This window comes from Hemicordylus capensis, chromosome 16, assembly GCF_027244095.1.
Source record: "Hemicordylus capensis ecotype Gifberg chromosome 16, rHemCap1.1.pri, whole genome shotgun sequence".
Lineage (NCBI taxonomy): Eukaryota > Metazoa > Chordata > Lepidosauria > Squamata > Cordylidae > Hemicordylus > Hemicordylus capensis.
Window position 1 is genome coordinate 9,876,032 of NC_069672.1, and position 26,186 is coordinate 9,902,217.

The 26,186-nt window shown below is 48.3% G+C and overlaps 1 protein-coding gene and 1 long non-coding RNA gene across 2 annotated transcripts in view; one reads left to right on the forward strand and one right to left on the reverse strand.

The window, feature by feature from the left end:
* Positions 1–609: 609 nt before the first annotated feature.
* On the forward strand, positions 610–24,716 carry TTC34 (tetratricopeptide repeat domain 34). The gene is made up of 8 exons (XM_053280990.1): positions 610–743; positions 3,457–5,091; positions 6,008–6,233; positions 9,642–9,834; positions 12,959–13,125; positions 15,452–15,722; positions 17,604–17,818; positions 24,078–24,716. The coding sequence occupies exons 1-8, from the start codon at positions 682–684 to the stop codon at positions 24,597–24,599; spliced, it is 3,291 nt and encodes a 1,096-aa protein (XP_053136965.1). The 5' UTR covers positions 610–681; the 3' UTR covers positions 24,600–24,716.
* Positions 7,116–26,186, reverse strand: part of LOC128338488 (uncharacterized) — a 33,806-nt gene continuing 14,735 nt past the window's right edge. Inside the window, exons 2-3 of the long non-coding RNA XR_008312639.1 lie at positions 17,630–17,744; positions 7,116–7,156 (exon numbers count right to left, since the gene is read on the reverse strand). This is a non-coding gene — a long non-coding RNA (uncharacterized LOC128338488). The remainder of the gene's footprint in view (positions 7,157–17,629; positions 17,745–26,186) is intronic.

The window sequence follows — 26,186 nt, forward strand, 5'->3', positions numbered from 1 at the left end:
CTCTTTGGTCCATTGAGTTCAGTATTGTCTACACCAGGGGTTCCCAAGCTGTGGGCCTCCAGACGGTGCTGAACTACAACTCCCATCATTCCCAGCTACAATTTATATGTAGATTGCAATAGGCCATAAATTCTCACACCAGATGTCCAACCTCATATTTTAAATTGTTTTAAAAATGATCTAATGTTTTCATTGTTGTTGAGGTTTTAAATCTGTAAACCACCCAATGATTTGTATAAGGGGTGGTATATAAATGGAAGGAAAGAAGGAAAAGAGAAAGAAAGAAAGAAAGAAAGAAAGAAAGAAAGAAAGAAAGAAAGAAAGAAAGAAAGAAAGAACTTAGGTGTACTTAAGGGTAATGAATGACATGGCTTATATAATATTGGCTTATCTCTGAACGCAGAAGCCATCACATAGAAACTCTGAAAGAGCTGTCTGTACCCATGGTTATCCATCATGGGTGCATCTCGCTACTTTGGATAAAAGCCCAGGACTTTGCTCGCTTGCTCTTTCTTCTCCGGCCGGGACCAAGCAGGCAGGCCTGCTGTTTACTGTCTCCTGGGAAACAGAGAGGCATGTGAGAAACTGAGTGGCTGTTGCTGCTTTCTCGATGCCTTTCTGCTAGCGACAGCGGCTTGCCTGTGACAGCGAGATCATGGGCAGCGGCGGGCATTTCCTCCAATGAAAGCAGGATGGGACCATCACAACCCCCAACCCGTGAGCGCCAGCGATGACTTTAACATGTGAGTTCCTTCCCCATTTGCACTCTGTTACCTCCGATTTCTTGTGGCCAGATGAGGAGAGTGGAACTGGTAGAAGCAGGGAGGGAAATTCGCCCTCTAGAAATCCACATTTCCTCATTAGTGGTAATGGGATATGCAAATCATTCCCCGCCACCTCGGGAAATTTTAGAAGGACGGAATCGTGCTGGTAAGGATGTGCAAACCGATTCGAGGTCGAGCCAATTCGCCATCCAAGTGGTCCAGCGCAAGAGTTTGCCGTCGAGCCAGACTGAGTCCCGTTCGACTCGACCTCGAGCCGAAATCACCCTTGAATGGCTCGGGGACAGTTTGGGGGTTCAAAGGGTTTTTTTTTAACCAATTTAAATCACAGCTGTGGCACCGTGGGTCTGGCGGCCTCAGGGGTGCTGGGGCCATGGGCAGGTCCCCATAGTCTCCCTCTCTCCCCGCTGACCTCCCTCCCATCCTGCAAGGGCCATTTTGACCCATTTTCGGGCCATTCCAGCCCATTTCGCAGTGGTGGTGGCCATTTGGGAGTCCACAGTGCATGCTCCCTGGCCATTTGCGTGGGCCAAAATGGGCCAAAACAGCCCTTGCAGGACTGAGGGGAGGCTGATGGGGGGAGACAGAGACTAAGGAGACCCCCGTCCCCATGGCTGGTGGACCCACAGAGGTGAGTTGATTTTTTTAAAAAAATTTAGAACCCTGAACCAGCTTGAATTCGAACTGGACCAGGGGGGAGGGTTTCGGTGCCACAAAACCAAGCATGCCCGGTTCGGTTCGAGTCCAGTTCAGACTCGAACCGAACTGGGCAAACCAATTTTGTGCACACCCCTACTTGCTGGTTTGTGTATCTGGGCTTGAATTTACAGGCGGAAATGAATGCTTGCCTTGTAAACAATGGCAAGAGGCTCAGGAGGTCCCCACACCTTAAGAAGGATATTGTATAGGTAGAATCTTCTACCAAGCCAGGGATCCAGGGATGCATCTGACCTCAGATGTCTCCAAGGGCCAGAGTCAGAACCTTGGCCACACTGAGCCGGGTAATCAGCTGAGCTAAGAGACACCTTTTCAAATGGCGCTTCTCTTATATTTAGCAGGGGGAGAGCAACTGGCCCTATCCAACCCCAGCAGCCTCCAATGGCTGTTGCTGGTACCTGCCTTTATAGATGGTGAGCCCTTTGGGGACAGGTGACTGTCTTATTTTTGAATTGTTTATTTTTCAGTGTAAACCGCTTTGAGAACTTTGGTTGAAGAGCAATATAGAAATATTCATAGTAGTGGTATTAGTAGTCCTAGTAAGCTGATGAGATCACCTGGATTGTGTTCAGTCCTTAGCATCTCCAGGTAGAGCTGGAAGGGACTCCAGTATTGGGATGGGTCGGTAGCTCCGTGGTAGAGCATCTGCTTTGCTGCCAGGTGGAAGATCCTAGGATCAGTTCTGAGCTGGATAGACCAAGGGTCTGACTCTGTATAGAGCAGCTTCCGATGCTGATAGGGCCATAGATCTTTGTGGTAGATCCTCTGTTTTACTGCCATGCAAAAGGCTGCAGGTTCACTACCTGGCAGCCTCTCCAGGTCGGGCTGGGAGAGACGCCTGCCTGAAACCTTGGAGAAGCTGCTGCCAGTCTGCGTAGATGATACTGAGCTAGATGGACCAAGGGTCTGACTCGGTTCAAGGCAGTTTTCACCCCATTGCACGTGGGGTGAAAGATCTCCTGCTAATCCGAACAAAGAGGCAGCTTTTTAAAGTGGCGATTTCCTTCTACTTAGCAGGGGGAGAGCAACTGGCCCTATCCACCCCCAGCACAGCATCCCTCCAGTGGCTGTTGCTGGGGTTTATTTTTTAATTTTATTGTTAAATTTATATACCGCCTTTCATTAAAAACAATCCCAAGGCGGTTAACAAAAGTTAAAGAACATATAATAAAAAATGACAGTTAAAAGGATTAGGCTACAAATATGACAACAAATCTGATTTAAAATATATAAAATGCAAACATAAAAATTGTAAACAGATAAAAGCACACAGAAGCAGCAATAAAACAATCATGTAAAGGCCTGAATAAATGGATAAATTATCACATGGTGCCCCCCCCTTTTTTTTAAAGATTGTGGGCCCTTTGGGGAATAGGGAGACATTTTATTTGTTTGTTTGATTGTTTATATCTATGTAAACCCGCTTTGGGAACTCTTGTTAAAAGCGACATATAAATATTCATCATCGTTGTCATTATACTAATAGTAGTAGTGATCAGAGCTGGATAGGGCAACATAGAAGAGCAAGTTGCTCCAGCAAGCTCTTGTAGACACTACTGATGTTTATGAAAGATAGTATCTAGATATATATTTCTCTAAGGCGTACCCATTACTAATCCCATGTGTGGCAGCTCTCATGAAAGTTCGCGAGAGAGCTGCCAGGAGGGGGAGAGGAAAGTGGCGGCACCGGTAAACAGGCTTGCAGACGAGGCAGGAGAGATGTGGGGAAGAAAACAGCAGTGGCGGGTGGGCAGGGAAGAAAATGGTGGTGGCAGTGGGCGTGCAGGGAAAGAAAACAATGGTGGCAGTGGGCGGGTGGGGGCATAGAACTAGAGGCCCAGATGCTCTGCGCCCAGCCCAGTTAGTCTACATTAAACAATGAATGAATGAATCAATGAATGAAATTAGTGGAAGAAATTTTATTTTATGGATTCCTCCACTCCCACTTTTTTTTAAGGCTTGCAAGTGGAGTTGCTGGTGATGGAAAGATCTCTAAAGACATCTCACCCTGTAAGGAGCAGGCTGCGCAACTCTGTACAGAAGGAGACCGCTGCCTGGCCACTGATGAGTTGTCCCTTGCTACGGCCTACTACATGGCTGCATTCAGCGTCAGTGCCCCAGTGGCTGTGGAGAAGGTCTTGTCGCTGGGGAAGGAGTCTCGGCTGAAAGTGACCACAACCTTGGAGGCATGGTGTCAAGGGGGGAGCCCCATCCCCAAGGTTCCGTGTGGCAACCTCACCCCTCCGGCACCCAATGTCGGGATCGCGGCCGTCTTCCTCTCGACCCTAAGCCCCCACAACATGGCCGCCACGCTTTACAAGATGGAGGCCCTGCTCCGAGTAGGCCGCTGCCAGGAAGTAGTGAGCCGGTGTGATTCCCTGCTCGACGCCCACCCCAGTTTGGAGCTGCTGCTGACCCGCGCGTTGGCCCTGGTCGTGTCGGGGTGCCAAGATGGAGTCGTGGAGTATCTCCGTGCCTTCGGGAAGTGTCAAGAGGAGACGGTGGAGTTCGTGCGCAGCAGGCACAAGGAGTATTTGCAGCAGATACTCCAGGCTGCCTTTGATTTCATCGCCTGTCAGAAGAACAGTGTCTCTAGCCAGGGCCTAGAAAGTTGGCAAGGGGGCTGCTATAACTTCCTGGTTGCCATAGCGCCTGAGGACATCCGTGTCTGCCAAGCCTGGGCTGCACACCTCTTTGAGAGACACAAATATCAGGAATGTGTGTCTGTCTACAGCAAGGCTTTAGAGGCCTTGTCCGCCAGCAGTGCATTGTGGGACGAAAGAGCTTCCGACCTTCTCATGGACAGGGCTGCCGCTTACTTCTCTCTGGGCGGGCGAGTGGAGGCAATGATACGGGACCTGACCGCCGCTTTCGAGGCCAAACCCAGCCTGGCAAAGAGCCACTTTGAGGCGCTTTTCTCGGCTAGTGATGCGGAGCGAATCGAGAAGCATGCCAGGGCAGCTTTAGATGCGGAGTTTGTGGCGTACCGGGAAGCCGTGCGCACCCGACCAGAAGTCCGAAGCGACAGCGGCAAAGAGATGCTCTCGGCGGTTCTCCGCACCCTGAAGTTCCTCATCCAGATCGCCCCAGGAGCCAGGCGTGAACTAAATGTCCGTCTGGCAGATTGCTACCTCTTGGAGGGGAATACCAAGGAGGCCTTGGAGATCTGCAACCACCTTCTGGAATCTGAGCAGGAGACCTACCACAACACCCTCCTCGCCCTCCGGGGTTTTTGCCACCTTCAGGCCAACTGCCACCAAGAAGCCCTTCAGGACTTCCAGAAGATTGTAGAACACAACTCCCCACACCCCAGCAGCTGTGTCAAAGCGTTGTGTGGCCGTGGTTTGATCCGGGCCTTGGGCGGAAGTCCGTACCTTACAGCCCTGGACTATATCACGGCCTGCAGGCTCAGATCTGAGGACACCGCCTTTGCCATCAAGTCCTACGTACCGTGGAACCAAAGAGGTTTCCTTCTGACTGTTCTGCAGGAAGAAGCCCAGAAGATCCTGGGAAAGAATCCCAATCAAAGCGGCAACTCGGCTCCCCAGCAAAACAGGTTGGGAACATTGAATGGATTCCAAACGAAAGAAGGGTAAGTCTGCTGTTATAGGCCAATATGGCCAATATTGTAGAAATAGGCTGGTTTCTGTAGAGTCAGAGGGGGCCTGGGAATTCTCAGGACAGGGATGTGCGACAGCATCTCTTAGCGTTGTGTGACATAACTAGCAGCTGAGTTGCATTCAAGGTCTGAATCCAGACCTCTTTCAGGAGTTCCATGCAAGGTCTCACGTATCAGCTGCATTCGCACATAACACGTAATCTACCACAGCTGAAGGCAGGGCATCAAAGTGAGCCAAAGCAAATGCTCTACGATGCTTAGAAATCAGGTCCCCCCCCCCCAAAGGACAGTCCTTAACTGGCTCGACAGAGAACACAGAGCTCCATGTTTTAGTTCTCATTGGAGTCCTACTCATTTCACACCTTTTTAATGGCCTTCCTTCTTGTCAAATTATGGACCCGCGGTTCTGCTCCCTGTTTCTGTCCGCATTCGGATGTAACGGATATGAGGTTCTCTGCAGTCTTTATTTCAGTGGGCCTTCCCCTAACTCTCTCTCTCTCTCTCTCTCTCTCTCTCTCTCTATCTATCTATCTATCTTTCTGTCTATCTATCTGTCTACCTGCCTATCTATCTATCCATCCATCCATCCATCCATCCATCTATCTATCTATCAATCATCTCTTAACCAATGGCGCTGTTTAAATTATTGTCTTTTACCACTGCTTCTGGATTCTGGAGACTGCTGGTTTTTATTAGACTTATTGTGCTTTGATTGTACTGGAGTTGCTCTAATTAAACTTCATTAGAAGTGGCAATGAATTCAGATGTGAACAGTGGCATATAAAATGCTCGAAATAAAAACATTTTAGTACACCTGCGATTACGCTGGTGGGAAATGAGGCAAACGAACTTCGGAGGGACTTAAATATCTTCTCCTCCCTTTGTCCAGGGATGCATCTGGGGTCCACCAGTTAGCTGTTCTTCTGATGGAGCTGGATGCATCCTCTGAGCCATCTCAGATACTGTGTGCCGATGCTCTCTATCAAATGGACCGAGGGGAGGAAGCCCATAAGATCCTCCTGGTGGCTCTTTCCAAAACATCTCAGAAATCTGCGATCCTCGCTAGGCTGGCTCTGCTTCAGCTGAAGAAAGGCTTTTTATATGATTGCAACCAGGTAAGAAGAATGTCAGACGAGCAACCAGTAAGCCGTGTATAATACTGCTTACTGGATGGGGCCATAATTCAGTGGTAGAACATCTGTTTGCATGCAGAAGGTCCCAGATTCAATCCCCGGTCTCTCTAGGTAGGCGTCTGGGAAAGTCTCCCACCTGAAACTTTGGAGAAGCTGCTGCCAGTCAGTGTAGGCAAGACTGAGCTAGACGGACCAAGGGTCTGACTCAGTAGGCAGCTTCGTATGTTTCTCAGGCATATCCTTAGCTCAGTGGTAGTGTATTCTCTTTGCATGCAGGAGATCCCAGGTTCAATCCCTGGCAGCATCTCCAGATAGGGCTGGGAGGGACTCCTGCCTGCAACCCTGGAGAAGTTGCTGCCAGTCAGTGTAGACAGTACTGAGCTAGATGGGCCAAACGTCTGACTCAGTAGAGGGCAGCTTCTTGTCTTCCTATGTCTGCAGATTATGGTTACTGGTTTGGCAGTTGACGCTGAGAGAGACACTCCAGGCAGCTGACACACATACCCAACAAAAAGGAGCAGCTGTTAAGTGCTCCTAGCATAAAAACATATACACATCTGTTAAGAGGACCTGTCAGGAGACTGTTGCTTGAATTCCCCATCTCCCACATGATGAGGTGTGCCTTTTTGAAGCTGTCACATGGGGGGAAGATCTTCAGGCTTTCTGGCGTTGTAGGCAGCTTTCTGCATGATCCTATTCCATCAGGCTCCATGCATGTGACTAGCAGAAGTTCATTAAGAAAAATAAGTTAGCTCCGTCATTTCTTTGGGTCCCTCGGCTGAGGGGGCCAGATGTGGGAGGTCATTGCCACTGCAGGGAAAGGAACACATCTCTCATTGAAAATCTTGCTCAAATGTCTTCTTAGGGGCTAGCTACACGTTAGCACGAACACACGTAGCAGAGTCCTTTAAAAAAAAAGTAGCTTTAGGTGAGGAGAGATTTTTGAGCAAAGAAGGAGCAGGTAGAAAAATATAGGAAGCTGCCATATACTGAGTCAGACCACTGGGCAATCTAGCTTAGTATTGTCTGCACTGACTGGCAGCAGCTCTCCAAGGTTGCAGGCAGGAGTCTTGCCCCACTTTATCTGGTGATGCTGCCAGGGATTGAACCTGGGACTTTCTGCATGCAAAGCAGATGCTCTCCTTCTAAGCTACCACCTGATCTCTGCGCCTATGCTTCTTACATTCCCGAGATCTGAAAGGATTCACAAAACCACCGTACACTCAGCCATCTGCTTACAAACTGCTTACAAGAATCCATCCCAGGGTAAGAAAACAGAATCCCAACCTTTAATCATGCACAACGTTTTCAGGCTAGTTCAGAACTAGCTACCATCTCCCAGCAGAGGGCAAGCTTGCCCTTTTGGAAGAGGAACAGCATTCATCTGGTAGAGGTCTGGTTTCTCCATAGAAGGTGTGCTGCAGGAAAGATGTCTCTGTGTGTATTCTCCTGGCTGCTAACAGAAAACAGCCCCATAGGACTGTGAGCACATGGAATATGTTGCATTTACATCCAGGCAAGGCAGGGAGAAGTGGTCTTCTGGTAGCAAGCCCGGCTGGTCCCCTTTGCTAAGCAGGGTCTACCCTGATTTGTATTTGAAGGGGAGACTACATGCGTCAGATAGTCCCCTTAGAGCAGGCCTACTCAACTTAGCACACCCCCCCCAGCTGTTTCTGGACTACAACACCCACAATCTCCAGCCACAGTGGCCAATAACTAGGGATGATGGGAGTTGTGGGCCAATATTTGTAGGAGGGCCAAAGTTGGGCAGCCCTGCCTTAGAGCAGGGATTCTCAACCTTGGGTCCCCAGATGTTATTGGACTTCAACTCCCATAATCCCCAACCAAAGGCCACTGTGGCTGGGGATTATGGGAATTGAAGTCCAATGACGTCTGGGGACCCAAGGTTGAGAATCCCTGCCTTAGAGGATAGGGTCACTCTGGGAAGACCTTCTGGCTCCAAGTTCACTTCCTGGCAACATCTCCAAGATAGGGGTTGAGAGAGATTCCTGCCTGCAACCTTGGAGAAGCCGCTGCCAGTCTGGGTTGACAATACTGAGATGGGCCAAGTGTCCATCTCAGTATGTGGCAGTATGTGGCAGCTTCATTTATGAGGAAAGTATAGCTCAGTGGTAGAGCATCTGCTTTGCAAGCAGAAAGTCCCAGGTTCACTCCCTGGCATCTCTAGGTAGGGCTGGGAAAGACCCCTGCCCGAATCCTCGCAGAGACGCTACCAGCCAGTGCAGACAATATTGAAGAAGATAGACCAATGCCCAACTTGGTATAACGATACACAAAGAGCCCCACTAAATACAAATATATGCATTATGCCTTTATCTATATTTGTTAATACATTTATATTTAGGATTAAGACTGTCTAGAACATATTTAGGATTATAATAATTGAATAATTTATTATGGTTCATGACCAGATAAAACAGAATAAAGCATAAAATATAAGACAAAAGATATTTAGGATTAAAACGGTCTAAGGTCACTATGAGTCAACACTGACTTGACAGTACTTAAATCAATCAATCAAAAATCGCCAATCTGTGTTCTTGCTTCATAAAAGATAGGTAACATGGTCCAAACTATATATTAAATTTAAATTTAAAGTGTCTTTAAGTATTTTAATTGGTTTTAAATGGTTTTGAATTGTTTTTATATAGTTTTAAGCAGTGTGTTTTAAATGGTGTTTGTTTTTATGTCTTTTTAAACTTCTTGGAGAGAATCAACGTGGTGATTCTCTTTGTTGAGCAGGGGGAGAGCAACTGGTCCTCTCCATCCCCAGCACAGCATCCCTCCAGAGGCTATTGCTGGTGTCTATTTTATGTCTGTTTCTTTGTGAGCCCTTTGTGAGCCCTTTAATCCATCCAATTAATCAATAAATCAGTTAATTAATTCTCTCTGTAAACCGCTTTGGAAACTTTTGTTGAAAAGCAGTATATACATATTTGTTGTTGTTGTTGCGGCTGCTGTTGTTAATTAATTGATTGATTGATTGATTCTGGTGTCTATTGTATGTTTCTTTTTAGTTTGTGAGCCCTTTTGGGGAGAGGGATCCATCTAATTAATTAATTAACTAACTAATTATCTATGTAAACTGCTTTGGAAACTTTCGTTGAAAATCAGTAGATACATATGCATATTTGTTGTTGTTGTTGTTGATGGTGATGATGTTAATTAATTAATTCTGGTGTCTATTGTATGTTTCTTTTTAGATTGTGAGCCCTTTTGGGGACAAGGAGCCATCTAATTAATTAATTAATTAACTAATTAATTAATTCTATGCAAACCGCTTTGGAAACTTGTTGAAAAGCGGTATATAAATTTGTTGCTGCTGCTGCTATTAATGCCTCCCTCTTCCCCACACTTTTCTTAACGAAGATCCTGAAGAAAATGATCCAAACTGGAGACATCTGCTGCTTCCAGACATTTGTGAAGGTTTTGAGAGACGAAGACCAGCAGCTGATGCAGAAGCACTGCCATGCCAGGGCCGTGACCATCCTGAAGCACAAGCCAGGGGAGGGCTATTTCAAAGAGGCCATCCTCTACCTCTCCTTTGCCATCGCAGCTGCTGGTAAGACCAGTGGGCTTTCTACCATTCCCCAAATGTGCTTGACTACAACTCCCAGAATCCCCAGCCATTAGCTGCCACCACTGCAACAGCCCTCTTGCTTGCCCCCCAACCCATTTTTAGGTAAGCGATCCCCTCTGGCCTCCTCTGCTTGTAATGAGGAATCCTTACCCGATTCCCTGTTACAAGCAGGGCCATCGAACTGGGTCACACTGGGTTTGATTGAACTAGCTCGTGGACAGGGCGGTTCGGTTCGGTTCGGTTCGAGTTCATTTCAAACTCGAACCAAACTGCCCGTCTCGGTTCCATGCACACCTCTAGCTATGGATGCTCCTGATGCTCAGGCGACAGTGCCATATTGAGTCCACGTCATACTGAGGTGGGCACTGCCATCCTGAAACCACATTGTTCCTCAGTATTGTCTGCTCTGACTGGCAGCCGTTCTCCATGGGTTTCAGGCAAGTTCCTGTCCCAGCCCTACCTGGAGATGCTGCCAGAGACTGAACCTGGGAAGCAGGGGCTCTTCCACTGAGCGATGGCCCCATTTCCTAAGGGAAATATCTTACAGCCGACAGTGCTCCCATGTCAAACCCTGGTTCACAAAGGGGACAGTTCATGCTCACTATCACAAGACTGGCTTGGATGTATTCCCTTTGGGTCCCTCTTGCATGTAGACCGTACAGAGCAGACTTCTAGTTTGCTCCAGATAAAATTAGAGGTTGTAGTCTGGGTACGAGGACAAGATCTGCGTCTGAAAGGGTTGATGATGATCAACGTGATCTTCGCTTCCTTGTCAAATGTCTCTCATTTGGCCCGGGGTCGGGTTATCCTTACCCTTTATGACTTAGGGCCCTGGATATATTGCGTGAACATCTGCTAAAGAACAACACTCAATATTGTTCAGAAAGATTAAAGGAATCCCCTCTGCCCTGGGTGGAGACAGCTGTATAGGTCTGAGATGTTGCAGGGAGTGAGGGCGATACGGCTCGCGTCGGGCTGATTGATGGAGGCGAATTGTCTAACACACAGGGTCATGCGAGAGTCAGTTGACGATCTCTTCCCCAGTTGCTGGCAGGCAGCAAGTGGGAGATGCCACCCCCAGCCATGGAGAGCCCATAGAGATGGGTAGACCTTGGTGTGGCTTGATCCACTTCCGTAGGGGAGGGGCTCATATGACAAGAGTGCTGCTCCATAGAAAACAATGTGTGCACATAGAAAACTTAGCAGAGAAAAGACTTCTAGTTTTCTATATGTGGGGATTTTGACCTGATGGAGGCACATTTGGACCTGCTGTTCGAAGTGGCACATTTAAAAGGGAAGGGCTTTAGTTTAAACTGGAGAGGAAATCAACTTCTTCTATTACCCACTATGGGGATAGAGGTTGGTAAAATTATGCACGGAGTAGAGAGAGTAGACAGAGATTTATTTCAAAAAATCTCCCTTTCTCACAGCACTGAGAACCAGGGTTTATCCCATGAAACTGAAGGCTGAGGAAGAACCTTTCCGCACAGCAAATAATTAACCTATGGAATTATCTGCCACGGGATGTGGTAACGGCCACTAGCTTGGAGGGCTTTAAAAGGGGCTTAGACAAATTGATGGAGGACAGGTCTATCAATGGCTACTAGTCTGGTGGCTATAGGCCACCTCCAGCCTCAGAGGCAGGATGCCTCTAAATATCAGTTGCAGGAGAGCAACGGCAGGAGAGAGGGCATGCCCTCAGCTCTTGCCTGTGGGCTTCTCAGAGGTATCTGGTGGGCTGCTGTGGAAAACAGGGTGCTGGACTACATGGTCCTTGGGCCTGATCCAGCAAGGTTGTTCTTACTGCATGTTCTTATATTCACTCTGCTGGCAAATATAGTTCCCACTGCACAAAATGGCCACATTCGCACATAACATGAAACCAGAGTTGAAGAGACCAGAGGTTACCAAACCTGTATGTCCGAATGCAGGACATACCATTCAAACTCGGGTTCCACACAGAGAGCGACTCGGGCTTTCACTCTCCTAACTCCAATTTGTACCCTCAGGTTGTAGAGAGTTTCATCGCCCCAACCCAATGCAGCCTACATTACATATGAATGCTGAACTGTAGGCTGCATTCCCTGTACGCTTCTCCTTCCCTCTGTCTCCCTCTGTACGCTCCTCCCTCCCTCAGACGCTCCTCCCTCCCTCTGCCTTTCATTGGCTGTGTGGGCTGTCCTTCATGCAAGAAAGACGCCCACACAGCCAGTCCCCTCTCTACTCTCTGCAGTCTCCTTGACTGCAGAGAGCCTGCTCTCTGTTAGGTCCAAATTTGGAGATTAGAGCAGGAAGGGTGGGGAGCGAAACCACAGGTCCATTGGACCCACTGTTCCATGTTACGTGTGAATACGGCCACTGTGTCCAGCTGCACATTAGAATAAACCCTCAGCCGGATACAACCTTCTGACCCAGCTCTTCTGCCCCAGATGATTGCTTCCTCCACCACCAACCTTGCTTTTCCTCTCACACATGATCACAAAACAGGGGCATGCAAAGCTCCTGAACCTCAGTAGGATGCTCATCCTAAAGGTACAGTTGTGCCGTTGAGTCGGTGTCGACTCCTGGCGCTCACAGAGCCCTGTGGTTGTCTTGGGTAGAATGCATGAGGGGTTGACCATTGCCTCCTCCCGCGCAATATGAGATGATACCTTTCAGCATCTTCCTATATCACTGCTGCCCAATATAGGTGTTTCCCATAGTCACCCGGTTCATAATCATGTGAACGAGCCTAATTACTTCATGTGGACTCGACACCATGCGTCTCGTTAACGATGCCCAAGAGGGCATGAGCTGCATTCAGATCCAGCTCTTCATGGCTGCAACATGTTCCAGTGGCAACTGCATCCATGGAAAAGTGGTTTTTGAGTGTTGACCATGATTGCAGGAAGCCAGTTTTGAGCCCCTACTTAGCTCTAAACTTAACTGGTCATGTCACGACCATCTTTGGGTATGTCGTTCTAAAGATACGGGAGTGAAAGAACCCATATAAACCACTAAAAGCCCCTTGGAGGCCAAGTGGGGTTATAAATTAAATATTTTAAGTTCAGCATGTCCTGAAGAACAGTATTGTATGTTTGAACCTGGCTGTTTCTGTCTCACCCAGGGGGCTTTGCTGTAGATTCCCTTCTCACCCGGGCCCGGTGTTACGGGCACCTTGGGCAGAAGAAAACCGCTATCTTTGATTTCAATGCCATCCTAAAAGTGGACCCTGGGAATGTCCAGGCTCTGAGTGGCAGAGGATTCATCCATCTCTCCCTGAACCAGAAAAAGGTAGCATTTGCGGGGTTATTTTCCCCACTGCAATCAAAGTTTTGATGTCAAAACACAGCCTTTAAGAAAGCTCAAACCTGTGTATAGCCGTCTCACTCTGCAACTGTTATGGCATCATCCTGATGTGTTAAAGTCCTACGCAGCTGCTCTAAATATGCAAGGGGCAAGATCACCCGACACACCTGTCAGCCAGTCGGGATGTGAACGAACAGTTCATTGCCAGACCGCTTCGCTTCGAACCGGGCTGGTTCGGAGCTTTGATTGAGGACCTCTCTGGTTTCCCCTTTACAAGCTGAACCGCCAAACCAGTTCGGTCAAACAGACCGGACCAGCCAGCTGGTTTGACCGAACCGATTTGGCTGCACGCTGTTCGGCTCGAATCTGATTCAAATTTGAGCCAAACTGCGATTCTTGGTACACGCACATCCACGGGACGTAGATGCCTCCTGCTCAAGGACAAAGCTGGAAGTTGAGGAGGAGGTGTTGTTAGTCAGGGCTACGATTCCATAAAATATCATTCTATATCATTGTTCTATACGATTCTATATTATTATAGAATTAAAATGCGAAGTTGAGTGGACGCTCCCGGCTTAGCAAAGGGGACCATTCATGCTTGCTGCCACAAGGCCAGCTGGACACCGTTCATAGGTTTATAGTGAAGATTTTGATGGATTATTGGCATGGGAGGAGAAGGAAGCGAGTCTATCCATTCAAAGAGCCATTCGGTCCTCCTTACTAGCATTCCCTAATAAAGGGAGAGTAGAAGAGTGCAAACCAGACTGTCTCATGATCCTGCACTGCAACACTGCAACAATCCATACCAGAATTGGAGAGGAGAGCTGGTCTTGTGGTAACGGTAAAGGTAAAGGTGTGCCCTCGAATCTCCTGTGCAGTATGAGATGATGCCAGCACTTTCCTGTATAGCTGCTGCCCCGTATAGGTGTCTCCCTATAGTCTGGGAAACATACCCGTGGGGATTCGAACCAGCAGCCTCTTGCTCGCTAGGCAAGTCATTTCCCTGCTGCACCATTAGGTGGTAGCAAGCATGAATTGTCCCCTTGGCTAAGCAGAGTCCACCCTGGTTTGCGTTTGAATGGGAGACTACATGTGTGAGCAGTGAAAGATGTTCCCCTGAGGGGATGGGAAGAGGATCTGCCTGCTTGCATGCAGGAGGTTTCCAGTTCCCTTCCTGGCAGCATCTCCAAGAGAGGGCTGGGAGAGACTCCTGCCTGCAGCCTTGGAGAAGCTGCTGTTAGCCTGTGTTGACGACATTGAGCTAGATGGACCAAGGGTCGGACTCAGTAGAAGACAGCTTCTTATGATCCTCATCACAGAACCTAAGAACTGAAGGGAAATGACAGAGGCAAAGAGATTGCCTAAGCAACTAAGCCTGTTTCCCAAAATCCCCGCAAAGAGCCCTGAAGGTGACAAAGGAACTGATTGGATAAAGGTTGAGTGGATTAACATTTTAAAAACCTCCCCCCTGCCTTCTATCTGGAAACTATTTCTGTGTGGTAAACCCCCAAGGGGTGTCTTAATGGGAAGGACGGGATGAAAGGCTTATCTGCTCTCAGAGAGAGCAGCCACATCACAATAGACAGGCTTCTTTATTATTATTATGATTATTTCATGCCCCAGCATCCTTAATACCTCTGGATTAAAATGGAAGGCTTTTGTTTACCCAACCGATATGAAAGCCAGCTAATTAAATGTCATTTTGGCTTTTGGAAGGGTGAGCGGAGCATAGAAATGAGCCCGTAATAGGTTTGCTCTGGCTTACAACATGCATATGTGTTTATTTCCAGTGGGCTCCTATGTATATTATGAGAGCCGGGTAGACAGTGATCTCTTACCACGTGATAAAGAGCTCAACGTCTTAGAAAATCAGGAAACAGAGGTGTAAGTACCGTTGGGCCACTGGGTTCAAAGAACCTGGGGCGCCGCCCCTCAGGGGCCACACCTTGTGTCCCCGACACACACCCCTGTGACTGACATCAGATATGGCGGGGGGCCTGGTTTAGCTCCCGAGCGGGGCTACGCAGCCCCGTTCAGGACGGGAGTTAAATTACCATTGCTACATCCGCAGTGTGGCCAGGAGCAGCTCTTCCCTGCCTTAAAGGCAGGGAAAGCTGCTTCTGGCCGTGCTGCGAATGCAGTACTGGCCCCAATCTAAATGACATGCACTGGACATGTACAGAGTGGGTTTCCTCTCACCACTAGTGTTCCATATACGTTACCGGCATCCCTCACATTTCAGCACCTGCGTTCGATCCCATTCCTGATTTCCCCACCCCCTAAGGCTCTGTCTCTTATTGCATTCTTGTAGGAAGCGGTGCAGGATCTGACCTCTGCCCTCAAAGCCGACCCAGGCTTGGCGGCTGCAGAAATCCTGTCCTTAAGACGGGAAGCCCAGTCCCTGATCCATGGATGGCTGCTTGAACATTGCAGAGCGGTGTTGCTGGAACTCAGCGCCGCGAAAGAGCCACCAGCGGAAGAGGTGCTGAAGGACCTCGCTGTGGTCGGGGAGTCGCTCGTAAAGATCCGTAGCAAGGAGACCGAGAGTCACATCCTGTATGTGGACATCTTAGCTGCAGAGGGTAAGAGCTCTTTCTAATATCATGAAGAATGCCTCCCCATGATGGGGATTGCCAGTGTCCATCTTGTCACAGCATGCACTGGACATTGGGGTATAGGGAGCTGTCTTCTACTGAGTCTGGTCCTTGGTCCATCTAGCTCAGTATGGCCCCGTTTGCAAACCTGACCACACCCCCTTCGTGTCTGACATCAGACACATGGGCGTGGCTAAGGCGCCCTGGCCATGGAAACCCCCTTTCTTTGAACCCGCCCCCTTTCACAGTGGTGGCTCTGCCCCTGGTTTTGACCCATACATTTCTAATCTCTTTTAATTTGTAAAACCTTTTAGTCTCCTTTAGTGTTATACTGTAACTGCTGATTCGTGGTCTTTATTATACACCTTATAGGTTCTACCCATTATAGCTTTTAATTACAGGTTGAGTATCCCTAATCCGGACATCCGAAATCCGGAATGCTCCAAAATCCAGAAACCACCACGGCGTGCATCCACAGCTACCTATAGTTGCATCCAGAAACCACCACGGCGTGCATCGTGGACAGCTACCTATAGTTACCGTAAATTCAGTGCCTATTAATTGCTTCTCTGGCAGTTTTCAAAAAACAACAACCCTGAAAACCCCTCTTTTTGCCCAAGCTTTCTCAGCTTCCTAAATCTTTTAGGTTTTAATCTCTGGTTTATTTTTTAAATTGTTTTAAGTTTTTTTGTATAATCTCTGGTTTATTTTTTAAATTGTTTTAAGTTTTTTTGTATAGGTTTTTAACTTGATTTATGCTATTGCGATGAAAGTTTGGGGCAGTGTGCAAATTTGATAGATAGATAGATAGACAGATAGATATTTCTTTTTATACTTTAAATAAAACCTTAAAAAATAAAATACAGTATACAGTAACCTTTCGTGTTTCAACTTGGATCCCATGCCCAAGATGTCTCATTACAGTATACAAATATTCCAAAATCCAGAAAAGTCCAAAATCCGGAACACTTCTGGTCCCAAGCAGTTCAGATAAGGGATACTCAACCTGTAATGTTAGATTTTTAACATTATTAAACATTATTATTACCGATTTTATAGCTTTCTTACTGTTTATACTCCCTCGATTTTATAGCCTTACACAGCTGCCTGTGTTATGTTTTCTTGCCTTATTCTGGTCAAAAGGGTCTGGAATAAAGTTATTGATTGTTTGACTGATCATTGGCTCATCCATGCAGATCAGAATTGAGACCGTTCTCGCAATCAAAACTTGGCCAGGACAAGCATCCCTCCCAGCTTCAGGAAATGTGCCTGCTCCCAATTTTTGGCCCTGTGTGAGCAGCAGGGGCAGTGATCGGGTGTGAGGCAGAAGCGGAGTGGAGTGGTTTTTCCTCCGACCTTGATAGAATGCCGGGCATGAGGAGACCTGAGTAGGATCAAGCCACCCTTCCTGCCTCACACACAGGATCACTCCCCTAGTTGTATGTTCACACATGTTCCAAAATCAACCACGCACACAGTTCCTCGTCATCAGATAGATCCTCCTTATCAGGACGAGTTTATTCTCTATTCTGATTGGCAGCAGTTCCCCGGGGCGTCAAGCAGGAATTTTTCTCGGCCATCCTTGGAGATACCAGGATTGAACCTTGGGCCGTCTGAGCAGATGCTCTACCACTAAGCCCCATCCCCCAGGCCGGCTCAACTTAAGCCCCTCAGATGCTTTTGGACTACAACTCCCATAATCCCCAGCCACAGTAGCCAATAGCCAGGGATTAGGGGAGTTGTAGGCCAACATCTGCAGGAGGGCCAAAGTTGAGCAGCCCTGCCCTAAACCAAGCATTTTGTATAATAATTCTGCTGCTGCGATCACTGAGAGAAGAGGATTTGGCATCTCGGTACCATTTCCAACAGGGAGACACAAAGAAGCTCTGGCCTACCTTCAGGAATCGTTTGGCCAGTCTATGCCGGACGATTCGGTCAATTCTCGCTTGGGCATCCTTCAGGCCCAAAGAAGAAACGTGCACACGGCAGCCCATATTTTGGCCAATTTAGCTGCAAACGATTACAAAGACTTAGGATTCCTGATGAACTTCTTGGACAACAAACAACGACAGAGCCTTGCTCAGGTAAGCCTATTATTATTGTTGTTGTTATTGTTGTTTTATTGCATTATTAGATTTTTTTAATTTCATTTTTTAAAATTTATTGTAGTTATCTATCATAGAATTTGAAGAGTTTGTTTGCAAAATACAAATACAATGAATATTTATATACCGCTTTTCAACCAAAGTTACCAAAGCGGTTTACATAGATATAAATAAATAAATAACATGTCTCCCTGTCCCCAAAGGGCTCACAATCTAAAAAAGAAACAAAGATAGACACCAGCAACAGCCACTGCAGGGATGCTGTGCAGGGGACGGAGAGGGCCAGTTGCTCTCCCCCTGCTAAATAAAGAGAATCACCAATTTTAAAAGGTGCCTCTTTGCCAAGTTAGCAGGGGAGTTACTTATGTTTGTGTGCGCGAGAAAAAAAAGTTATACTTTGTTGTTGTTGTTGTTTTATTTCACTTCATTCAGCATATTTATATACTGCCCCAAAATCATACCTCTGGGCATTTGACGATAAAACAACACAGATTCAAACATTAAAACAATGACAAGTTCTGTAAGTCGAATTAAAAGCCTGGATAAATTTATATACCGCCCCAAACCCATGTCTATGGGCGGTTTCTGATAACAGAACACAGATGAAAACAAGATTAAAACTGGAAAACTGGAAAACAAGGGGAAACGATGACAGATTCTGTAAGTCGGATTCAAAGCCTGGTTGAATGAATGCATCTTTTGAAACTTTTTAAAAAGTTGCCAGATAGGGGAAGCTCTTATTTTGGCAGGGAGAGTGTTCCAAAGTCCTGGGGTGGCAATGGAGAAAGCTCGTCCTTGAGGAGCCATTCGATGAGCTGGTGGCAACTGCAGACAGACCTCCCCAGATGATCTCAGTGAGAGATCTACTGGGCCTGTGTGAAGCTTCAGCCAGAGGAGAAAGAGAGCTGGTCTTCTGGTAGCAAGCATGACTTGTCCCCTTAGCTAAGCAGGGTCCTCCCTGGTTTGCCTTTGAATGGGAGACTACATGTGAGCACTGCAAGAGATTCCCCTCAGGGGATGGAACCATTCTGGGAAGAGCAGAAGGTTCCAAGTTCCCTCTCTGGCAGCATCTCCAAGATAAGACAAGATTTAAAAAAAAAAATAGGACAAGATTTTTTTTTTTTAATTCAACCAACAAATTACCAAAGCATACAGTACGTTGCCAAAGCACAATTATATACAAAGTAGTTGTTTGTACATCGTCTATCTACAAAGATTTGCACACAAGGATTTGGAGACCCACAGGGTTATAAAGTATATGCAGGCAGTACTGTAACTCGGGGATGGGGGATTACAAGGCACATCAGGTAATCGGAGTTACGTCCAACGTCCATTTCCACAATTTGCCCCATTGCTGTTTAGAAGAGATACACTGGTCTTTTTGCACATAACCATACAAACTTTTCCAGAAGAGATTTACCGTCTCATCCACGTGAACCTATTCCTGCCTGCAACCTTGGCCAAGCCGCTGCCAGTCTGTGAAGACGATACTGAGCTAGATGGACCAAGGGTCTGACTCAGTATACAGCAGCTTCCTATGTCCCTGTGTTCCAGAGATCGATACTCTGCACAGTCCCGCTGGCACCATGAAGAGGGGGCCATTCCCATTCCCAGTGCCAGAGAGTCTCCTTGAAGGGAATTTGAGCTCTCTTGAGCCCCGGGGCCATCTTGGAAGGCGTCTATGGAGTGCTGGGCAGTGTAGCCCATCCCACTCCTTTCTACCGAGGGCTTTGTCTCTCTTAAAGGACCCGCCCGGCCCTTTAAGTACAGTGCAGCACTGTGTGGAAGTGAGCCCAGTGGGAAACAGCTCTCGCATTGATCTTTATTTTTATTTTTTTTTGTACCAAATGGTCTTCACTTGAAAAATAGCAAAGATCCCTGTGTCCATTATGCCATGCACTGAATCCCGCCTGAATTCTCTTTCATTTATTTAACCCATCTATCAGGAGGAGAGCTGGTCTTGTGCTAGCAAGCATGAATTGTCCCCTTTGTTAAGCAGGGTCCTCCCTGGTTTGCCTTTGAATGGGAGACTACATGTGAGCACTGCAAGAGATTCCCTTCAGGGGATGGGACCACTCTGGGAAGGAGCGTCTGCATGCCTGCATACAGAAAGTTCCAAGTTCCCTCCCTGGCATCTCCAGGTAGGGCTGGGAGTCGGGTTGCCATATCCCCCGGAATTTAGGTTTGCCCCCGCATTTTGGCTCCTTCACCCGGCTGCTAAATTCCACCCAGATTTACATGGATTTCAAATGCGCTGCCCGGATTGCCCAGATTTTACTCTGGATCTGATCACATGGGAGGGCAGAGAAAGAGGGGAAAGCATACAAATATGTCCGATACATATATAAACAGAATGCAAATTAGTTGCAGCATGATATGCATAACAGGCAAATTAGGCCACCCGCATTTGGGAAGCTGGAATATGGCAAACCTCGCTGAGAGAGACTCCTGTCTGCAACCTTGGAGAAGCTGCTGCCACAGTCTGTGTAAACGATACTGAGCTCGAGGGACCAAGGCCAGACTCAGTATATGGCAGCACCGTTAGTTCCTATGTTACACCATTGTCAATCTCTGGCTCTACGGATGTTTGCACCTCATCTCCTGTTATCCCAGAAGTCTCCTGTTAAATTTGCCCAGATTTTCAAGTTTATTCCCAAAGTCTCTCTCTCTCTCTCTCTCTCTCTCTCTCTCTCTCTCTCTCTCTCTCTCTCTCTTTCTCTCTCTCATTCTGTTTGTGGAGTCTGTGCACTCAAGCTGGAAGGTCCATTACTGCGCTTTTCAAAACACAACATAAAGGAAAGCAAGCCTCTTGATAATATGCTAAATAAATAAATGGCCTTGAGAGAGACGCTGTGTTTGCAACCTTGCAAGCCAGCAGGAGGGCGTTAAGTAAGCAAGTACTGTATTAATTTACCAATCCCGGTGGCAAAAAAGCCTCTCATCTCTAGATAAGGAGGGGGCGGGGGGCTCAGACGTCTCTCTGCTGGGAGAAAAGAGTTGGGAGATTTTTAAGAACTAATTACCAATCAGTGACTTTATGTGGGAGATAAAAGAACAATATGGCGCATTTCTCCAGGGCATAAAGAGAGTCCTGAGGAGGAGAGGCTAGGATTGTAGCATGTTAGAGCTGGAAAGGACCTTGGAGGTCTTCTATACTAGCCCCCTGCTCCAATCTGCATGTTCCTAGCCAAACACAGCGAGCAACCAGGATCGACCCAGGAGAGGAGAGCTGGTCTGGTGGTAGCAAGCATGACTGGTCCCCTTAGCTAAGCAGGGTCTGCCCTGGTTGCATCTGAATGGGAGACTTGATGGGTGAGCACGGTAAGACCGTGTGTCTTAACCTTGGGTCCCCAGATGTGGTTGGACTAAAACTCCCATCATCCCCTGTCATGGCCGCTGGGGATGACGGGAGTTGTAGTCCAACTACATCTGGAGACCCAAGGTTAAGAAGCCCTGCTGTAAGATATTCACCTCAGGGGATGGAGGAAGAGTAGAAGGTTCCCAGTTCCCTCCCTGGCAGCATCTCCAAGAGAGGGCAGAGAGAGATTCCTGCCTGCAGCCTCAGAGAAGCTGCTGCCAGTCTGTGAAGACAATACTGAGCTAGATGGACCAAGGGTCTGACTCAGTATATGCAGCCTCCGATGTCCCTATGTTCCTAACCCTTGGGTTTGGGGCACCCGAGGTGGTGTTCAATTGGGGTGCCCCCAAAGCTGAGAAGTGTGGAATCCTGGCTTTAATGTGAGCCACAGACTACTCATTTGTGAGGTCCAATAACCAGCCCACATGGATGACCAGCAAAGAACTAGCCCACACTAGTTATTTGCCTCCCCCCCCCCAAAAAAATCCTCTTCAGTCTGTCCTGGGTGGTGTGGTTTGTGCCCTCAAGAACCTACATGTTTAAAAATAATGCTTTACTTTCAGCCGGAGGGGGGACCGGGGGGGGGGTTCCAAAGGCCTTTAGGTCCAGGCTCCAACATTACCTAGGTGCACCGCTGGTTTGAGGATACAGTGGGAGGAAGTTCCCAAGTCTATTCTGGGGGCAAAACCCAAACCCTTCAGAGACGACAAGCTGCTGCCCTTAATTTGGAGCTTTAGGCTGCGGCCATTCCTTTTGGGAAACGAATACTGAGGCAGGCAATTCAGATTTAAAAGAGAGAGGTGCAGCTGACGGGACTCGCTATTTATTGAAGGCTGAGGTGCAATGGGCAAAGAAGACTGTCTTTTGGGGTGCAGGGTGGGCCGGCCCTTTGGGGACCTAAATAATCTCCCATTATTTCACAGTGTGCAATAGTTCAGGAGTGCCATAGAAAAGGGAGAGAGAGAGAAATTGGCAGGACTATATTCTGGCACTGTTTGTGCTTCTGGATATCCCACAAGGCACCGTGCAACAAGCACGAAGCCTTGGGCGAATCTTCCATTGGACGCGCGAGGGATGTGCACAAAACCAGAAAACCCGGTTCGAATCGAATCGAACCTGACCCGAGCTGAACCAGATCCAGTTGGGCTTTGTGCATGGGTGCGCAAGACCCAGTTCGGCTCCAGTCCAAACTGGTTCAGGCCTGGATCGGCTTGAATCTGAACTGCTTCGGGCTCAGCTCAAGGGGGCTTCCCCCCCAAAATGTGAATTCCTGCTAGGAGTGTTCCGGAACACTGAGTGGGGAGACCCGGGTTCAAATCCATGCAACGTTCAGCCATGGAACTCACTGGCCGACTCCGGGCCAGTCACTTCTCTCTCCGCCTGACCTACTTCGCAGGGTCGTCATGAGGCTCAACATAACTAGACACACCCGTCTGGGCTCCTAGGAGGAAGAGCAGGATATACATGTAGAAATCAATAAGATCAAGTGAAAATAATATACAAAAACATGGCCTTGCCCCAGACCCCCGGCGGCGGCTTTTCCAGTAGCTTTGTTGATGACTTAAATAGTCACCCTTTATGCCGAAGTGCTTCTTCATTTCGGAGCAGTAAAAGAGCAGTAATGAGAAATCCATTACAGCTTCAGCCTCCTAATGGCGTTCCCCTAATTGTCCTTCATGAACTGCTGCAAAAGAGCAAATGTCCCCAGACTTCTCTTCAGTCATCAAAAGCGGGCTGTTGAAGTTGTTTTGCTTTCTTGCCACCTGACTGTTGCCATATAATGTGGCGGTGTGTGTGTGTGTGTGTGTGTGTGTGTGTGTGTGTGTGTGTGTGCCATGTGGCCCATAGGTTGTCGAAAGTAGATAAGAATGGCCTTGCTGTATCAGTCCCTAGGAAAATAGGCAGCTGCTTTCTGTTGAGTCAGACCCTTAGCCCATCTAGCTCAGTATTGGCTGCACTGACTGGCAGCAGCTCTCCAAGGTTTCAGGCAGGGGTCTTTCTCAGCCCTACCTGGAGATGCTGCCAGGGATAATTGAACCTGGGACCTTCTGCATCCCAAGGAGATGCTCTCCCACTGACCAATGGATGCTCCTGATGAACATCTGCAGCTGCCTTCTGAGTCAGGCTCTTGGTCCGTCCGGTTCAATAGTGTGTGTGCTTGGATTGGCAGCAGCTCTCCAAGGTTTCAGGCTGGGGTCTCTCCCAGCCCTGCCTGGAGATGCTGCCAGGCATGGAAGCTGGGACCTTGCGCATACCAAGGAGAACCTCTTCCAAATGAGCTGCAGCCCCATCCCCTAAGGCAGAACTGCACAATTTCAGCCTGCCTGCAGATCTTTCCCCTGCTAACTTGGCAAAGAGGCACCTTTTAACGTGGTGATTCTCTTTATTTAGCAGGGGGAGAGTAACTGGCCCTCTCCATAGTACCTCCAGTGACTGTTGCCACCACCACTCTCGAACCTGGCCAGAACTGGCTCAGAGGGTTTGGCTCAACCCCGAGCCGAACCGGGCCCGCCTCGGCTCGAGGGCAAGCCTTTGAGCTGAGACGATTCGACTTCGAGTCGGCTGGCAGACCCCTAGACTCAGTATAAGGCTGCTTCCTATGTCCCTATGAGTTGCCACCCAAAAACAACCAGAGCCCTGAAGTTGTGCAACCCTGCCCTAAGAGAAATATCAGCCAGGGCTTGCATGGCCTTGCCCATCCAAATGCAAACCAAGGCAGACCCTGCTTAGCAAAGGGGCCCACTACGATTCACACTCACTACGGCAAGGCCAGCTCTCATCATGAATTCCTGGCTCCTGAGCATACTTGCTTCGGCGCAAGCCCCGGGGCACTCGACATGGATTCGGGGTTGGTGAATCCATCTCTTTTTCTGCCCGTAGGTCGCTTCCAAAGAAGGAAATGCCTTGGCGAGGGACCATTGCCACACCAAGGCCGTGGGCTACTATTCGTTGGCCGTCCTGGCAAGCAACCGCAACCCTCAGTACCTGCGCCAGCGTGCCATGTGCCTGGCCCACTTGAACGACTACCGGGGGGCTTTGAAGGACATGGAGGCGGTGGTCCGAAATCACCGGACAACCGGCCGGCGGACTCAGATTGAGGATTTCTGCTCCCAAGGACGTATGCTCTTATCCGTTGCAGAGGAGGGAGCCGCCGTGAAGCAGTACATCAAAGCCCTCCAGCTCGAGCCGTCCGTGGCTCTGACCACTATCCCCGCTGGCCCCGAGCGAGAGGCGCTTTCCAAAGCCTTTGTGCGAACGGCGCAATCGGACGTTGCGGCGGGGCATCACAGAGAGGCTTGGGCGACGGTGGAATATGGTCTGATGGTCAACCCCGACGACGACGAGCTGAAGAAGCTGAGAGCCAAAATGAAACGGGAGGGATCGGGTTGCCGGGTCCATTAAGGGAGGGTTTCTCATAGGAACATAGGGAACATAGGGAACTGCCATGTACTGAGTCAGACCATTGGTCTATCGAGCTCAGGATTGTCTACCCAGACTGGCAGCGGTTTCTCCAAGGTTGCAGGCAGGAGTCTCTCTCCCAGCCCTATCTTGGAGATGTTGCCAGGGAGGGAACTTGAAACCTTCTGCTCTTCCCAGAGTGGCTCCATCCCCTAAAGGGGGGAATATCTTCCAGTGCTCACACATCAACTCTCCCATTCAGATGCAACCAGGGCAGACCCTGCTTAGCTATGGGGACAAGTCATGCTTGCTACCACCAGACCAGCTTTCCTCTCAAACTTCTCAAACTTGCATCCTCAGATGGGATTGGACTGCAACTCCCAGACACGGGCCCTTGTGTCTGGGGATGATGGGAGTGGTAGTCCAACGGCATCCACCGAGGCCAGAACTGTGCCGTTGCTGCATGGGTGGCCTGCTTAAAGGACAATCCAGCAGCAATGGGATACCCTGGGGGGGCAGTGAGCAGTGGCACTGGCCAGGCCAGTAAGAACCACAGACAACCTTTCTCACCACTCCGCCACCACTGGTCTGCCACCCTTCGATGCCGAACTGGTCTGCTCGAACCGGGCTTGGTTCAGTTCGTGATCAAGCCACCGAACCGGGCCGGTTCGACGCGGACGGGTTCCACATCGAACAGCACGTGCACACCCCTACCCTGCGTTAAAGTATCCCGTGTTTCTGCCCTGCAAGCCTTCTATCCTTTTTAGTAATGTGTTGCTTGTGAAGATAAGCAGCTGTGTTTAAATTACCCCGGCCAACTTGGCAAAGGGGCACCTTCTAACTTGGTGATTCTCTTTATTTAGCAGGGGGAGAGTAACTGGCCCTATCCACCCCCAGCACAGGAGCTCCAGTGACTGTTGCTGGTGTCTATCTGATGTTTCTTTTTAGATCGTGAGCCCTTTGGGGACAGGGCTCCATCTTATTTATTTATTATTTCTCTGTGTAAATTTCTCTGTATTATTTCCCTTAGCCATTTTTGGAAGGGCGGTATAGAAATTGAATTAATTAATTAATAATAACAACAACAACAACTGCCACACAATACACCAGATATAACTGTCATCGAGAAGAAATCAAATCTTTATTGTTACGGTCATTTGACCAGCAAAAGTAGTTGAGAAGAAAGAAAAACAAGTGAAAATAATCGACATAGCAATACCAGGGGATAGCAGAAGAGAAGAAAAAGAAATAGAAAAAATCACCAGATACAAAGATCTACAAATTGAAATTGAAAGGCTGTGGCAGGAGAAGACCAAAATAATCCCGGTGGTCATTGGCGCCCTGGGTGCAGTTCCCAAAGACCTTGAAGAGCACCTCAACACTATAGGGGCCACAGAAATCAGCATCAGCCAATTACAAAAAGCAACTTTACTGGAAACAGCCTATATTCTGCGACGATATCTATAATAATAACAGCAAGAACATTGATAATAGAATTCAGCCATCCCAGGTCCTTGGGAAGGACTCAGTGTCTGGATAAAACAAACCAGTCAATAACACCTGTCTGACTGTGTAATAAAAATGATTTTT